This window comes from Musa acuminata, chromosome BXJ3-1 (assembly GCF_036884655.1).
Source record: "Musa acuminata AAA Group cultivar baxijiao chromosome BXJ3-1, Cavendish_Baxijiao_AAA, whole genome shotgun sequence".
NCBI lineage: Eukaryota > Viridiplantae > Streptophyta > Magnoliopsida > Zingiberales > Musaceae > Musa > Musa acuminata.
Genome location: NC_088349.1, coordinates 4619680 through 4635823, shown reverse-complemented (window position 1 = coordinate 4635823; position 16144 = coordinate 4619680). Strand labels below are relative to the sequence as shown.

At 38.3% G+C, this 16144-nt stretch overlaps 2 protein-coding genes across 2 annotated transcripts; both read left to right on the top strand.

Moving 5' to 3' along the window:
- Nucleotides 1-208: 208 nt before the first annotated feature.
- Nucleotides 209-3129, top strand: LOC103986160 (stem-specific protein TSJT1). The gene is made up of 4 exons (XM_009404083.3): nt 209-465; nt 1084-1324; nt 2475-2595; nt 2682-3129. The coding sequence occupies exons 1-4, from the start codon at nt 269-271 to the stop codon at nt 2867-2869; spliced, it is 747 nt and encodes a 248-aa protein (XP_009402358.2). The 5' UTR covers nt 209-268; the 3' UTR covers nt 2870-3129.
- A 2594-nt stretch (nt 3130-5723) lies between these two features.
- On the top strand, nt 5724-15481 carry LOC103986170 (uncharacterized). Its single transcript, XM_009404096.3, has 11 exons — nt 5724-6431; nt 8219-8483; nt 9323-9485; nt 9590-10403; nt 10493-10916; nt 11019-11200; nt 13083-13242; nt 13328-13558; nt 13647-13994; nt 14208-14309; nt 14930-15481. Exons 1-11 carry the CDS (start codon nt 5944-5946, stop codon nt 15179-15181), a joined length of 3429 nt encoding a protein of 1142 aa, XP_009402371.2. The 5' UTR covers nt 5724-5943; the 3' UTR covers nt 15182-15481.
- The last annotated feature ends 663 nt before the right edge of the window (nt 15482-16144 follow it).

The window sequence follows — 16144 nt, the reverse complement described above, 5'->3', positions numbered from 1 at the left end:
TCGCTAACCCATTGTTACCGTCATCATAGACGTGTCGTGGTGTCACCGTCGCGTCAAATCTGTGGGTGCTTTATTTTTATATTTTAGAGAGAGAAATTAAATTTGTGAGTGCGATTTCGTCGTGAGCTTTTCAATTCGCCACATTTCGTGGCCCTTCTTTGGTGAAGGGCAGTTTCGGTATACGGGCTCTTTAAATGGATCGGTGAAGGGAACAAACCGAGAGAGGTCTGAAGGTATCGGTTTGGGGCGTATCGTGTCGACGGCAGTTATGTTGGCGGTGTTCGATCGGACGGTCGCGAAGAGCCCCGAGGGGCTGAGGAACCCGGAGGCGGGAGGCGGCGACGCGGCTGGCCGACGCCTGGTTGATCACTTCGCGGCAGCGCGGGAGGGGGCGGTCGTCATCAACCTCGGCTCCGCCGGGGCCTTGGCTTACGCGTCGGAGAAGCAGAACCCTCTGCTTCCGAGGTGGGTGGAACGATGAGGAACCAAGTTTCGTGAGCTGTAGGTTCGAACAAAAGTATCGAGCCTGCGATTCTAACACCTTGTGGTCGTTTGATTCCTTTCCTTTCTTTGATATATGGATATTAGTTCGCGTTAGATAATCTGATTACTTTTTGGAGAGTACTGCTGAGTACAAATTAAAGTTGTATCTCAAAAGCATTAACTTGATCTACATAAATTGTTTAATTTAATTTTTTTTTCTCATGCTAATAGTTAATCTTTGTTCTTTTCCTTCTGATTAGAAAGGTCAAACAAACAAAAAAAACACTTGTAACTTCATTATCTCCTATTTTGATTTTATTTTTGCTAATAATTCTGTCATTAAGAGTAGTGGTCATTATGCTAATAGCATAATTTCTTTATATTACTTCCTTAAATCCTTGTACTGTAGTCTTTGTCATTATTATGATACCAAATAATCATTGTTCCTATGGTACCTTCTCTCAGATTAAATATATGTTCACTTACCTGGATTGCATCTAGAACCTCTTCTGTCAAGAAAAATAAATTCAGTTTACGTTAGTTCTCAAAGAAACAGGATCTGACCAGAATGAAGTCATCTTTTTGTTGGTACTTTTGCAGATTATTTGCTGTGGTGGATGATATATTTTGCTTATTTCAAGGGCATATCGAGAATATAACTTCTCTGAAGCAACAGTATGGATTAGGCAAGACTGCAAATGAAGTAATCATTGTCATTGAAGCCTATAAAACTTTGAGAGATAGAGGTCCATTTCCTGCAAGTCAAGTTCTGAGAGATCTTGGTGGAAAATTTGCTTTTATTCTGTTTGATTGCTCATCAAATACTGCCTTCATTGCGGGTGTGAGTATTAAATCATGATTGGCTACTTTCACTTTGCAATTTGGTTGTTTTTCCAAGTATGTAACTCATATAGTCGTCAAACAACATGATCCTTTGATTAGGTGCATGATTCTTGCACAGATTTCAACGAAGAAACTTCAACTGGTTCGAAAGCTTTAAATTTCTCCAGAACTTTGTCTTTGGTTACTTCCTCATCTTTTCCTTTCCGGAAATTATGGTTTTTTAGGTTGAATTTTATTTTTTCATACTTGTGTTGTTATATTATTTCTCAAGCAAATAAAAGGTTGTTTGGTTCTTGGATCCAGTCTCCTCTGCGTCTCCTAGACTTTGACGTTGTGTAGAGTAACATTCCATGCTGACCTATGCTTTTCTAATTTTTGTGCATGTCCTAACTAGGTACTTGCACCTATTGTAATTTTTAAGCTTCTAAGTGCTTGCTATTTCTCTTGCATCAAGAAAATCTCTAAAGGGGCTAGATGGGCTTCATTTATATGTGAAATGATTTTCCAGTAATTCTCATGTTGACAAAGTTCCTGTGTATGAGGTGAATGACAAAGAATTCAGAAAACCAGCATTCCTTTGTGCTCATATGAGCCTAAAACGAAAACAAATAGTAAGGTTTTGTAGATGCATTGTCTAGGTTAGGACACAGTCTTTCTATATATGTGTAGAACACAGTCTTTCTATATATGTGTAGACAGACCATGTACCTCACTCTGGTGCATCAGTATTTCAGGAATGTATGTTATGCTTCATAGGTTTCTGTTTGACACTCATCATAATATTCTGTAACAAAGCTCATGATTTTGCTGTGTTTTGTTCTATCTTGACCCATGGAAGATGTACGGTCGGGTTGTTATTATAGTTAAGAGCAGTTGAACTCTTAACTGGAAATACGTATGGTGCATAGCGTGTGCCCTTTGGATGTTGGTAATGTTGTATGATCTAAGATGCTTCCTATAAGACTGTTATGAGCATTTATTGCACCCAGAAATTTGGTTGCCAACTGCTTGATAAAATGTGAGAACATGACTAAAATTGGCAATGCAATTAAATATGGATTCTTATAATTGTAAGATGTAATTGTCTTATCCATTGGTCGGTTTAGTTTTCATAATCTGCTGAAACTGTATCTCTTTCTTGGACCAAGGATGCTGATGGGAGTGTCCCCTTCTTTTGGGGAGCTGATGCCGAAGATCATCTTGTGCTTTCTGATGATGTGGACAGTGTAAAGAAGGGTTCTGGGAAATCATTTGCACCGTTTCCTAAAGGTATAAAATTGTTAGAATGGCGTCCATCACTCTATTATCTACAATTCAAGCATCAGCATCCTTGATCTCTCATGTATCCTCCACAGGCTGCTTCTTTACCACATCCGGGGGATTGCAGAGTTTTGAGCACCCTCTCAATGAGCTTAAGGCAGTGCCAAGGGTCGACAGCCAAGGCCAGGTCTGTGGTGCCACGTACAAGGTCGACGACAAGTCTAAGAAGGATACTGGGATGCCCAGAGTTGGCAGTGCCGCAGATTGGTCTTCTCAATTTTGACACTGCAGACAACTGCTTGCTGCCTTTGTTGTCTTTGCATTGATATATTGGACTGTGTTGTTACCATTGGAAGTCGCATGTTTCACTTTGTTATTATGCACATCTTTATGAGAGTGCTTATATGCTTTTACCAAAATAACTTGTTGTGACAAAGCATCATAGTGATGTTTTGGATCCACCACCTGCATGGATCCCTGAACCTTTTATGTAGCAGTTAAAATTGTCCTACTTGTATGTGGAAAAGAAAGGGTTTCTTTTAACTACTTTTGGTCAGTGATGGAAGATTACTTCAACTTTTATATGGCATCATTGCATACTTTTGTATGTTGCAAAATTGGCATGCAGGATATATTCCTGGACTCAGGGAATTCTACTGACCTTCTATGGTTGTGTTCTGTTGTTGACAAATTAAGTAGTGATTGGAGTGAATGGCATTAAATCTTTATACATTAAAGGGTTGTTGCATACTTACTAATCTTTTCTACCTCTTGCAACACAACACAAGCTACACTTGTTGGAGGTTTGATGAGTAATCTCTAGAATGTCAAATTTTGATTATCGAATTATCAAACTCGGCAACATTATAGATATATATGTGAGTTGATCCATTATAAGATTGTGATATTTTTTTTATTTTGTCAAAATATTTTATTGTGTCTTTCAATATTGGCCCAATAGATTTTGTCTTGAATTATGAGTTCTATTTTTGTAAATCGACAATCTCCTAACATGTCATACCATCTGAAGCAGTGATCATGTGACATAATCAGGTCCAATTTACTATCAAAGAGAAGAAAGATGATTTTATTTTGACTATCTTAGTGATATCATTGTTAGCCTTCCTAACTTCCATGCATGTATCTCGGTGGTGCTAAGTGATGATGGAACTCAAATCTTATTGTATGCTCTTCATGGTTTGTATTCAAATTGTTACGGGTGATCTTTAAAATTATTATTTTTTAGAATATAATTTTGCAAATAGTCCAAAATTCTTGATTTATCTTAGTATGATTTAAATTAGCAAGGATATGGAATCCTTTTAACACTTTTTTTCTTCTCTTCTTATACAATCAATTATATGGAGGATGAGCTCTAATTATTTGCTATATAAAGTAAGTGTGAAGGTGCAGGATAAAATGAGAGAAGACGAAATAAAAGTATGAAAATATGAATAACTACGAGAAAAGAGCTCGATTGCTGATTCATTCTTTGATGATGTTCCAGTTTAATCTTGGGCTCTTCTTGTAAGACGAGAGAGAGAGAGAGAGATAAATAATACAAAAACATATAATCATATCGAAACTCTCGTTGAAAAATAAATAATAATTTAATTTTTATGATTCATACATAAAAATAAAATTTTAAATTATTTATTTTCTAAAATTATATCATTTATTAGAAAATAAATTAATTAATAATTCAACTGATCGATAAAATTCTTAACTTATCTACATGATTAAAAAAAATATATTTTCTTAACATTTGTCTATTATATTTCTGAGGAGCCATCCGTTGCAGCCTAAGACAGTTGTATGTTACATTCCACCCCCTCATTCCTCATCGTCGAGGCATCCATTAAGTCGTCGACTGACCTTTGCATGTGATAAGGGATATTTTGGTCCCCTAGATGAGTCACCACCCACGTCACACGTCACGTCCCAAACAATATCAGAATCCGACGTCGCACACTATCAGAACCCCATGGTGCATGTCACGTCGGGTTATGTACCAAGACACTATGCGACATGACTATCCCGAGAGCTCGAGGCAATGCACGACACCTCGTGAGAGAGGTCGTCCCATCCCACAAAAGTCAGCGGCCACATCGAACCGAGGCACAACCAATCCTCGCACGATAGTATAAAAATCCCCGACCGACATCCGGCCAAGGGGAGGAGAAAAATTAAAGATAAAACACTCTACTGACTTGCTCGTCGGAGGGGCCGAAATTAGAGAACACCCGACGAAGATCATTTTTGTAGAAAGGCGATCACTCCCGAGCGGCAAGCGTCTCAACCCGGGAATCGCCATCCAGTGCGCGAGGACGAGCTGCCATTCACCTCGAAGTCGGAGGGATGCGACCCATCACAAACGACACTCGGGTTGACAGACCGAGGAACGCTGATCAACATTCTCTCGCGAGGGCCCAACCGACCTCGCCAGCCCGACCAATACCAACCAGCATTCCTTCCCGAGGGAGCAACCACCTCATCATTCTACTCACTCCATAAAAAGCTCTCGACACCGGGCCGCGGACCTAACCGTGCTGACTCATCGGTCATCGTACTTTTGTTCACTAACAGCATGAAAATGACTTAACAAACGGGTTTGAATTTGGCTTAAAGAGGACCTGACTTGATTCGAGACTATGATAGTCAATTCGCTAGACTCTAATTGCTTCTACACCTAAGAAGCTCACCTCTATGGTTTTTACAATGAGGTAATACGTGGCAAATCACTCGATAGCAGGAATCTAATTATGATTATTCCATGAAAATTGCTTTATATTTATGCAATTGATTTGTGCTTACACCCAAATTCAAACAATAAGAAAAAAAAATAATATAACTTTTTGAATAAAAAAAGTAAAAAAGAATAATATTCACAATAATACGATGAACAATAAAAATCTGCATATTAAAAAAATAGAAGAAAATTCGTAGTATTAATTTTATTAAAGTAACTAAAAGAATTAGTTTGTCGCAGCAAAGTCCGTTTCCCGTTAGAATTCCGACTGCCGTCCTTCTCGTTATCGGTGTTCGACATCGGCTCGGAATCGTGGAAGGGATAAAATGACCTTTATACCCTTCTCGAACGAGATATTTCTTTCAGAGTCCGACTTGCTTCTCGGTGCACCCCTTCGTTTCCCGTCCCTATTTATGTTGGTCCGCCTTCGGCCCTAGGGTTTTGACCGCCGCCTCCGTTCCCTTCCTCCGACGAGTGCGTAACCCTAGCGGCCAAGAACCTCAAATTTCCTTTTCCGTATGATCCCTCCTCGACCCAGTAGCCTCTCTGTCGTCTCGCGGCCTTCGAGTCTCTTTCTGTTCGCTTGATTCTTGGTCTATCAAGGACCGATGGTAGACTCCCAATCGCCAGAATCGCTCTTGGCCGTCGAGGAGGCAGTCTCCCGCGGCGGCGAGAGTGACGCCGGATCAGACAGAGGTGAGGATGCGGTGGCCGACGTCTCCGGGAACACGTGGGAGGTGTCGCTGTTCGAGCAGCGGCCGCCTGACGTCTCGGCTGATGGCTTGTACGTGTATCACAACATGTTCCATCTCGTCCCGAGGGAGATCGGGCGGCTGGGGAGGCTCAAGACGCTAAAGTTCTTCGCCAATGAGATCGAGGTGCTGCCCCCGGAGGCCGGGGATTTGGTGGAGCTCGAGCGGTTGCAGGTGAAGGTCTCCTCCCCGGGGATCGCTGGTCTCCCGTTTCGAAAGCTCAAGTCTTTGAGAGAACTCGAGCTCTGCAAGGTGCCTCCGAGGCTGGCGGCTTTCTCTATACTGTCTGACATTGCTGGCCTTAGGTGCCTAACGAAGCTATCCATCTGCCATTTCTCCATCAGGTAGATTGGACTCCTCCGTCTCCCCTTGTTGTTAGGACACTTTGTTGTCAAAATTGGTTAAAGAAACCGTGATTAGCTGTCTTAAGGGCTACGCAAGGTTCTCATTTGTCTATTACGTTTTACGACGTAGCCACTAAAGATTGGTTTGAACTACTTGATCATTATCTTTTTGTTTGCTGTCTTGCTAGACTTTTAATGATACTGAAAAAATTCAGTGACTGAGCAGCTTGAACTTCTTTTATGCTTCTTGTGCAATCACTGATTTTCCATGGTAAAAGCTAGGTTGGCTACTTGTTTGATCAACGGCTTTTTCGAAACTGTTAGATTTTGACTTCCAACAGAGGGCAAATTGTCTGTATGTTCATTTACTCTGAATCCGTTATATTGAGATGGTTGGGGCTATATCTCTATAAAAGATCTACGAGCAGAGTAGAATGAGCAAAATATTTACAACAAATGTACAAAGAAGCTTACAAGTGCATATGGGTGCACGATTCCATCCCTGATGGGCACTTGCTTGTTGACACTGGTTCTTAAACTTGTATTCTGTCATGTGACTGTAAGTGCTTTTGGTATGTAATTTATCTCCGATTCCTCCTTTCTCTTCATTTTTCTCCCTCTTCCTTCATTGCCTCTTCTTCTTCCTTCCTCTCCCTCCATACTCTGTTCGTGCTTCCTTCTTGTACATTCCGGTCTGTGTCAGTATGCCGGAACGGACTGTACTTATATTGGTCCTGGTATGGGCCAGCATGGGTTCGTTACGTGAAATTGAACATGGTAATTTAGAAGAAAACCCGACATAGTGCAAAATTCAACAATGATGTACCAAGTGTACTTGAATTTTGTAGGTCGATACAGATTATTCTTTCGAACTTGTCTTAGCATAGTAGTAGTTGCGTAAGTCTTTTCTAGTTTATGAGTGGCCAAAAGGATTGAATCCCACAGTTGTTGCTATTGTTGTTGTGGCTTTCTCTGTGTTGTTTCTGAGCTGTTTATGCATTGGTGATCTTTAATTCTCTTTCTGTCAAAAATTTTGACCTCTTTGTAATTCATGCTGAATTTTTGGCATACTATAATGACTCGGGCCCGATGAGCTAACTGGCCTATCAACTTCGTTTAGTCTAAACCACTGGCCAAAATGCTTAAGCTGAAGTTGATAGTAGTACACTCATCAGACCCTTATAAGTCAATCTTAGTCTTGCCCACTTTCGATGTGGGACTAATCAGGGATGTTACAATCACCTCTACTCAAAGGCTTGATGTCCTCGTCAAGCCCCAACATAACCCAGATCAGGCCCTAGCATAGTGCATGTGAGGCGCAGCTCAGTGGTGACTTCACGCCGTGACGAGTCCTCTGACTCCGTCTACGGGTAGCCCTTTCCTACTCGAGCCCCCTCACCATGCCAAATGCTAGGTCGGCTCTGATACCAAATATAATGACTCGGGCCTGATGGGCTAACTGACCTATCAACTTCGTTTAATCTAAACCACTGACAAAAATGCTTAAGCTGAAGTTGATAGTAGTACACTCATCAGACCCTTATAAGTCAATCTTAGTCTTGCCCACTTTCGATGTGAGACTAATCAGGGATGTTACACATACCATTTGCATTTATCTAGATAATCATATTTCCTTTGTAGAAAATTCTTTCTACAATGAGCAGCTTATAAATCGCTGCATCGTTATATGAATTGTTATTAATGAGCATTTTTAGATACATCTAAAATCACTTATGCTTGTTAAATGTAAACTTCCTCTCCTTTGATGCTTTTTTTTTTCTCTGCAGATATCTTCCTCCAGAGATTGGCAATCTCAAAAAGCTCGAGGAGCTGGATCTTTCATTTAATAAGTTGAAGAACTTACCAGATGATATAGCCAAGCTGGGTTCTCTTAAATCACTGAAAGTAGCTAACAATAAGTTGGTTGATGTTCCATCTCGTATATCTTCCATGAGTGGCCTGGAAAAGCTGGATCTGTCAAATAATAGGCTAACTTCATTGACGCCTCTTAGACTGGCTTCTATGGTTGCACTCCAAGATTTGGATCTTCAGGTATTAGACGGTGTTGCTAATGCACTTTGTTAATCATACTCTTAATTTTTTCTGATCAGCTCCCAATTTATTATATATGCTATTTTGGTGTTCTGCAGTATTTTGCATTTTTGTGTTCTCTTATAAATTATTGCACTGTTTATTTCATTTCTTGAAATTGCAAATTTGTGGAATAACACCTTTTTTTGGCATATGCATCTTGATTTTGCCTAGAAATCATAGCGTGTTCCAATATTTAATCAATAAATTTGGCCATCTATTTCGATATATATCTTTTTTGTAGTCATGTGCAAGCTTGAATAAAAAATTGCATAAGAAAAGATGGATATAGGTTCAGAAAGTTCTAAATAAGCAAAGCAATTTTTAGTTTTCGTGATGGTTCTTTTGGGTCAGCGCACTTGCTGGTGCTCTTACTATTGATTCTTTTTGCATCAGTAATCTTATTCGAACCCTCTTTTGTCACTCATACTAATTATTATTTGTTGGGAACTCCATATTTTCACTTTTAAGGCAATTGTGTCAGCTTTTCATGTTAAAATGAGTGGAATAAATTTTGCATGTTGTTTTTTAAATTTTAAAAGATGAGCTTTGCAATTTATGTTTGTTGTTGTATTTATTTGGAAATTAGTATTATTTTAATTCTTTCTGTTGCTGCTGTTTTGAGCATAATATGCTGCTTTGCAGTCTGATAAATTGCTTATCTATTGCAGTTTGTTTGGATTTGGGAATTTAGTCTGTGATCAGAAGATTGATTATTTCTTAGTTGGTATGTTCAAAATTTTTAGCTATGTGCTTATGATTTCTTGGGGTCTGTTTTTCTTCTTTTGGTGTTTTTGAAGTACAATAAGCTTCCCAATGATTGTCAAATTCCATCTTGGATAAAATGCAATTTAGAAGGAAATGTGGAAAGCAATGCTAAAGATGAGATATCCAAGTCTTCGGTTGCTGTTGACATGCATGATGGTGCAGTTCACAGGACACGTTGGATTCATTCCTGTAATGGTAATGCCTTACAACATTTTTTGTTTCCCTAGTTAGTAAAATCCATATCAAGGTTTATGATGCATCCCAAGGGGGTTGACTTTTGTTTGTCTTCTTGAAGTCAGGTTACCATGGTGCATCTTCATGTTTACATTCTGAGGCCCCACCAAGCTTTAGATGTCATGCTACCAAAATGAAAAGAAAGGGTTGGAAGCGCTATACTTATCTTCAACAAAGAATTCGTCAAGAGCGTTTGAACCATAGCAGGAAGTGGAAAGGAGATCATGATCATAATATGACTGTAAAGATGGTTGAAGAAGATGAAAATTCTTCTTTGCTTGAACTTGAAAATAGTCAATCTGGGTTGCAGATCTCTGTCGAGGGGACAAGTGTACTTGATGATTCCTCACAACTGGATGTTCTGCATAATGATTTATCAAGTGTTATTGATAGTGATGGAGGCTGCCTTGCCAAAGATAGTGCACCGCAAATTTTACATGATTCCGCTGAGAGAAACAAAGTTGGTTCAAACAAGAATATATCTGAGGATCTCTCTTCATCTGTTACCTCCAACTCTAGCAGCTTGAACAAAGACTATGACTTTGAAAGTGAGGGTGAGGACAATGATTGCTCGCTCAATCCTGTCACTGCAATAGATGTACCCAATGAACACTCCTCCTGCGAGGCGTCTAAGTTCATTTTACAATCAAAAAGGCATTCTGACAAGGATCTTGACAATCCTAAGCCAAGCAAATTCCGGAAACCTGTTGAAGACTTCTCAGATCTCTCCTGCAAGTATAGCATTCAGTCACATTGTAGCGTTGATGACCACATACCTGATGGTTTCTATGATGCAGGGCGTCATCAGCCCTTTAGGTCACTGCAAGATTTTGAACAGAACCTCTGCCTAGATTCACGAGAAGTTATTCTCTTGGATAGGTAAGTTAACAATTTATGATGAATTTGGATTGTACCTTATTGTATCCTGGATGAAAATAACTGGTACCTGGCTTGTTTTGCCCATTCAGACACAAAGATGAAGAGTTGGAAGCAATTATTTTTTCTGCACAACTACTCATGTCTAGCTTTAAAAGATCATATTCAAATGGAAGGGAAGAGAATCTGGTGGACAACTTCCTCAGGGCATCAGTTCTTGCTCTCTTTGTTTCAGATTGTTTTGGAGGAAGTGAAAGAAGTGCTTCAGTTATGAAGATGCGAAGATCTATTCTTGGTTTACACAAGCAGCAGCCTTTTGTCTGCACTTGTCCTTCTAGAGACATCTTTGAGAAGAGTAATGCATTTAAGAGGGTGCATGACAATGTGGCCAATGTTAATTTCACTCTTCATTGTGAAAACTCTCTGCAGTTGATCAAGCAAACACAAAAGTCCAATGTTGTGCCTATAGGGACACTGCGTTTTGGTATTTGTAGACACAGAGCTGTGTTAATGAAGGTACTTCTGAGCATTTCTTTGATATACCTTTCTGAATGTAAACTTGCAAATTGCCTGTGTCCTTAATTTACATATTTGTTAATTAATACTTGTTTTCTGTAGTATCTCTGTGACCGGGTAGATCCTCCAATTCCTTGTGAGCTTGTGAGGGGATATCTAGATTTCATGCCTCATGCTTGGAATGTTGTACATGTTAGAAGAGGCAATTCATTGATGCGAATGGTTGTCGATGCATGCTATCCGACTGACATTCGGGAAGAAACAGATATAGAGTACTTTTGCAGGTAATTGCTGTTGCTTGCTTTTATTTGTGGTCAGTATCATCCTAATTTTTTCTTAAATTAAGCAAGGGAAAGAGCAAAGCCACTCTTCTTGCTCATTATATTTATTTAAATACATAATAAAATTTTTAACTTCTAAAAAAGAATGAAATTTGTAAGTTTAGACTACATGCAGAAAAAGGACTGGTGGCTGTTATCATTATTTTTGCTGTAAAATCATATCTCAAAGACATACATCAACCTATGTATTGTTAATAACTGTGGAAAATCACTTCTTGCATAAAATGTTTAATTATCCATGATCCTCATTTTACTCACTATTATGTTATAGATCAGATATGGAGCATTTAGTAACAAGAATGAAGATGGTTAACCATTTTAATGTAGGACAAGGTGCGCTGATACCAAATCTGGTGGAGGAAAAGATATGTAAAGGGTTTTTGGTACAAGGAAATTTTTCCTTTTGGGATTTGTAGTTGTGGAATACATAAAAAAAGTTATCAATTGAAATGTAAAAATAAAATGATAAATACGAAACTTATTTAGCTCTGGAGTAATCCTAGGCTTCACATGTTCGCAATCACACCATCAATTAATAAAATAAATTGATCTTCAGTGACAGTTTCTTTTCTCTTTTTATAGACCATAATTACAAGAAAAGAAAAGAAATACAAAATTGGGGAAAAATGCAATAACATCCCTTACATTTAGACATATTAATATTGTGATCTTTTGTTTATTGGAGTAGGTATATTTCCAAATTTGTTTTAGCAGATAAATTTTCTTTTGATAAAATAGTTTATTAATATGTTTCATTCTCTATAAATTTTTCAATCAAGAAGAATTTTCTCTATACAGATTAAATTTTCAATGGAATTTAAAATTTTTAGCCTTCCTTTTCCTTTCAGTATCTTAGGTCAAACCTGAGATTTGTCTTAGGAAAATCCAAGTAGTAATGTTGAAATATGTTGTCATTCAACAAATTATGTTGTAAATTACCACAAAGATGATAAATTTTATTTGAATGAGAAATAAACTAAAATTGTCTCACATCACATTTGGGATCCAGTCTCACTGAGTTATTTGCTTCTCGCTAGTATTCCTAGATGTCTTTGTTCTCATTCCTTGGGTGTCGTTATCATTTGGTGGGATACTTTGTAATAGTCTTCAGTTGATGATTGTTTCTGTCATGACTGAGCCTAACGGACCATCGACTCAATAACATGATGAGCTTAGATAAATAAGACCTAAAATATTTAAGATAGTTAATGATAATATACCCTTTAAACCATCATAAAGTTATCCTATTTTCAGTGTAGGACTGATTGTGGTGTTATAGTCTTTCAGTGTAGGAACACACATAATCTAGTGAGCAACATTGTAAGGCTTAACCGAATAGTGATTTCACTCCATGACGTGACTCTAGCCCCATCTGCAGTTAGTCCTTTTTTACTTGGGTCATATCTAATATTAAATCCACCCTAATCTAGTTGTCCTGATCCAATCAGCTAATAATTTGATGAGCATAGGACCATATAATACAAAATGCTTATGTTTTAATCAATAATTATAGACTCATGTAACCCTATAAACCATCACAACATCCACCTGCAATGTGGGACTATCAAGGTGTAACTGTTTCTTGGAAGAAGTTAGATATTTTAATTTCATGTCATGGGCGTCCGAATCTCTCTATTTTGAGATGTGTATTTTCACCCACTTGGTGCTTTTGGTCATGCATCCTATATTGTTTATTGAAATTGCAATTTATTGTATCATCAGTTCAATTTATGAAAGATGGAAAAATCCAAGATCAGAGAAAATATATGTTGTGTTCCATCAACTTACTTTTCTGCTGCTTTATTTGTTGGTGCCTTCTGTTTAGGTACATTCCTCTTAGTCGACTCTGTGCTCCTATTGGAACCCAGAATTCTCCAATCCCGGCATGCTCATCTCGTTCTCCTTCACTTGACCATGGCATCAATAGTAGAACAAGCAGTTCTCTCTTGCGTTGCAAATTTGGAACTGGTGATGCTGCTGTAAAGGTAAACACACATACATGGTCCATCTTTTACTTGGGTACATCGTTTGTAATCATTAATGTTGAGTTATTACTCTTTAATTTTGCAGGTTCGTTACTTGGAAGCAGATCAAACAACAGATGAGGATATTAGGAATTTTGAATACAGGCTTTTAGGAGAAGTTAGAATTCTAAATGCTTTGAGGAATCACAGCTGTATAGTGGAAATATATGGTCATCAGCTTTCTCGAAAGTGGGTTCCGGCGACAGAGGGGAAAAAAGAGTATAGGCTGTTGCGATCTATGATCATTATGGAGTATGTGAATGGGGGTTCACTAAAGGTAGATAAATTTTGGAATGCTTACTCATGTCACAGTTAATATGCTTCTAGATTTGTTATAATTATTTGATTATTTTTCTTTATGACAGAATTATTTGGTCCAGTTGACAAAAGAGGGTCAGAAACATGTTCCAGCTGATATTGCCTTATGTATTGCTAGAGATGTTGCCTATGCCCTGGTAGAAGTGCATTCTAAGCAAATAATTCACCGGGACATAAAAAGTGAGAACATCTTATTTGATTTGGAAACCGGATCCGATGGAAGGCCTATTGTCAAGCTCTCTGATTTCGACATATCTGTGCCTCTCCACTGCTATGCACATACTTGCTGCATTGCTCATTTTGGCATACATCCACCTGATGTTTGTATAGGAACTCCTCGGTGGATGGCTCCTGAAGTGGTGCAAGCTATGCATAAGAAAAATCCATATGGGCTGGTAAGACCTTTTTTGTTCCATCATGTTTTGTGCTATTTGCCTGCTAATATTTGGTCATTAATTTTACTAGCCATCCTTGCATATTTTGTAACCTTTGTTTTTGTGGTGTGTGTTTCTTTTCAAAACGTTTGACTTTGTTTCGAGGGTTCTTGTTGTTTCCATGATATTGCATGTTTCTTGGTTATGGAAATAACCATCTTCATTTGGCTGCAGGAGGTGGATATTTGGTCATATGGATGTCTCTTGTTGGAGCTTCTGACCCTTCAAGTACCTTACCAAGGACGATCTGAATCAGAATTATATGATCTGTTGCAAGTAAGTTTGTTCAATCTTTGATTAGCATAGGCGTTCAAATTTTTCTCATGATGTACCCATGCTTGTCTTTCATCTTTCATGACTACATGGCTTCTTTTAACCTTCAACTAAATAAGTACCATAAAGGTTTTGCATTTTTAATATGAATGATGTTCTATTTTATTCGAATTTCCATTTTTTTATAAATTTAAGGAATCCTTTGTCAATAGTCCTCATTGTTAACTGAAATTTTTGTAACCCTTGTTTATTAATCTTGGCGCGGCAGAAATTTTGGTTTGGCAACATGGATCCTGATTGCAAAGCTTTTGCTTTTGTTGATCATTCACATTGTAGCATCCATCTGGAGAACAATCTGTTTCTAGATCTATTGTCGCAGCTAAATATGGACTTTGCTAATGGTGAAAGAAAAAAAGAACTTTTCTTAGGATGATATATCCTAATCAAAAGTTAATGGCTATCTGATGCTTTTTCCCTTAGAATTAATTTGCTCTAACTGTCTGGAAATGTCGCTATTATAATTCGTATTAGATTATCCATATGATCCTTGTCATCCGCCAGGCTATCACTTGGCTCACGGCATTTCCATCATGAAGTCTAATATTGAAAAATTGGCTTAACAGATGCAACAACGCCCAAGGCTTACACCAGAATTGGAAGCATTGTCATCATCACCAGATGAAAAGACAGCAATATCACAAGCCAACATTTTTTCTGATGCAGATGCCGAAATATTGAAGCTTTTGGTGGGCCTATTCTACCAGTGTACCAGGGGAAATCCTGCTGACCGCCCTTCTGCTAAGCATATTTACGACTCTCTTTCAGTAGTTTCCCCCAGAGTAGAAGCAGCCCATGTCACCGGACACAACGACTAATTTTATACGTGGCTACAGCAAAATTTTGTAGCTTTGCTTCGAGGATATAAGCATTAACTGTCGATCTCCAGTAGAAAATGCTACTTGACCACAGTATTGTTGTCTGTTCTATGTTAATCCGCCTTTGGGTCTGGCAGTTCTCGCAGATTTGTCCTGCATCAAGCAACATTAACTGTTCACACCCGGGGATACATGTATTTGTAACATTATCATTGTAGTAGCGTTCAATTCAAGCCCCGATAAGAAGTGATTTGTCTTTCACAAACATTTAAATTTATGCTCCAAAAAGCCATTAGTAGACATCCATTTTTTTTTGCCCATGATCTTATTGCTACGACAAAGATTCATGAACAGGGGCTATATGAGACTTGCATATAGCCATCATTGCCCATCATTCAAGGCTAGAGTGTGGAGATGATGTCCATGTAGAAAGTTTGCAAAGAGTTTGATATGAAATCTGGTGACTTTTTTTCTTTTTCCAGCATCATCCACTCATCATCGTTCCATGTGACTGCCCATTCATTCATTCATTATATTTGTGATCCTATACACATGTATGCCAGCAAAGAAAATTTGAAAGCGTTCGGATGTTGCGAGTTGTACTGAGAAAATTATGTGGGTGGTGGATGGGCGAGCGAAGCACTACTTGAGATCCAACAAGGATTGAAGATGATGATACTCTAACAAGAGGTCGGAGAGAATTCAAGTAGAATCTAATTCTACAAGTGGAATCTAAATAGGGAGAAAGCCTTTCTAAAGAGTCATGAATGCAACTAGAAACATATTTCATCTCCTAAATATATTTGTAAACATTAAAGTTTCTTATGTTTTGAAGGAGAAAAATAAAAGTACTAATTTGCTTGCTAAGTATGCCAGCTTTGGTAGATCAGACTGTGTATGAAGGGGAGGGAGATTTATTTTCTTAGTTTTCTCTGTTACCTTAAGTAATTTTTTTTTTACAAT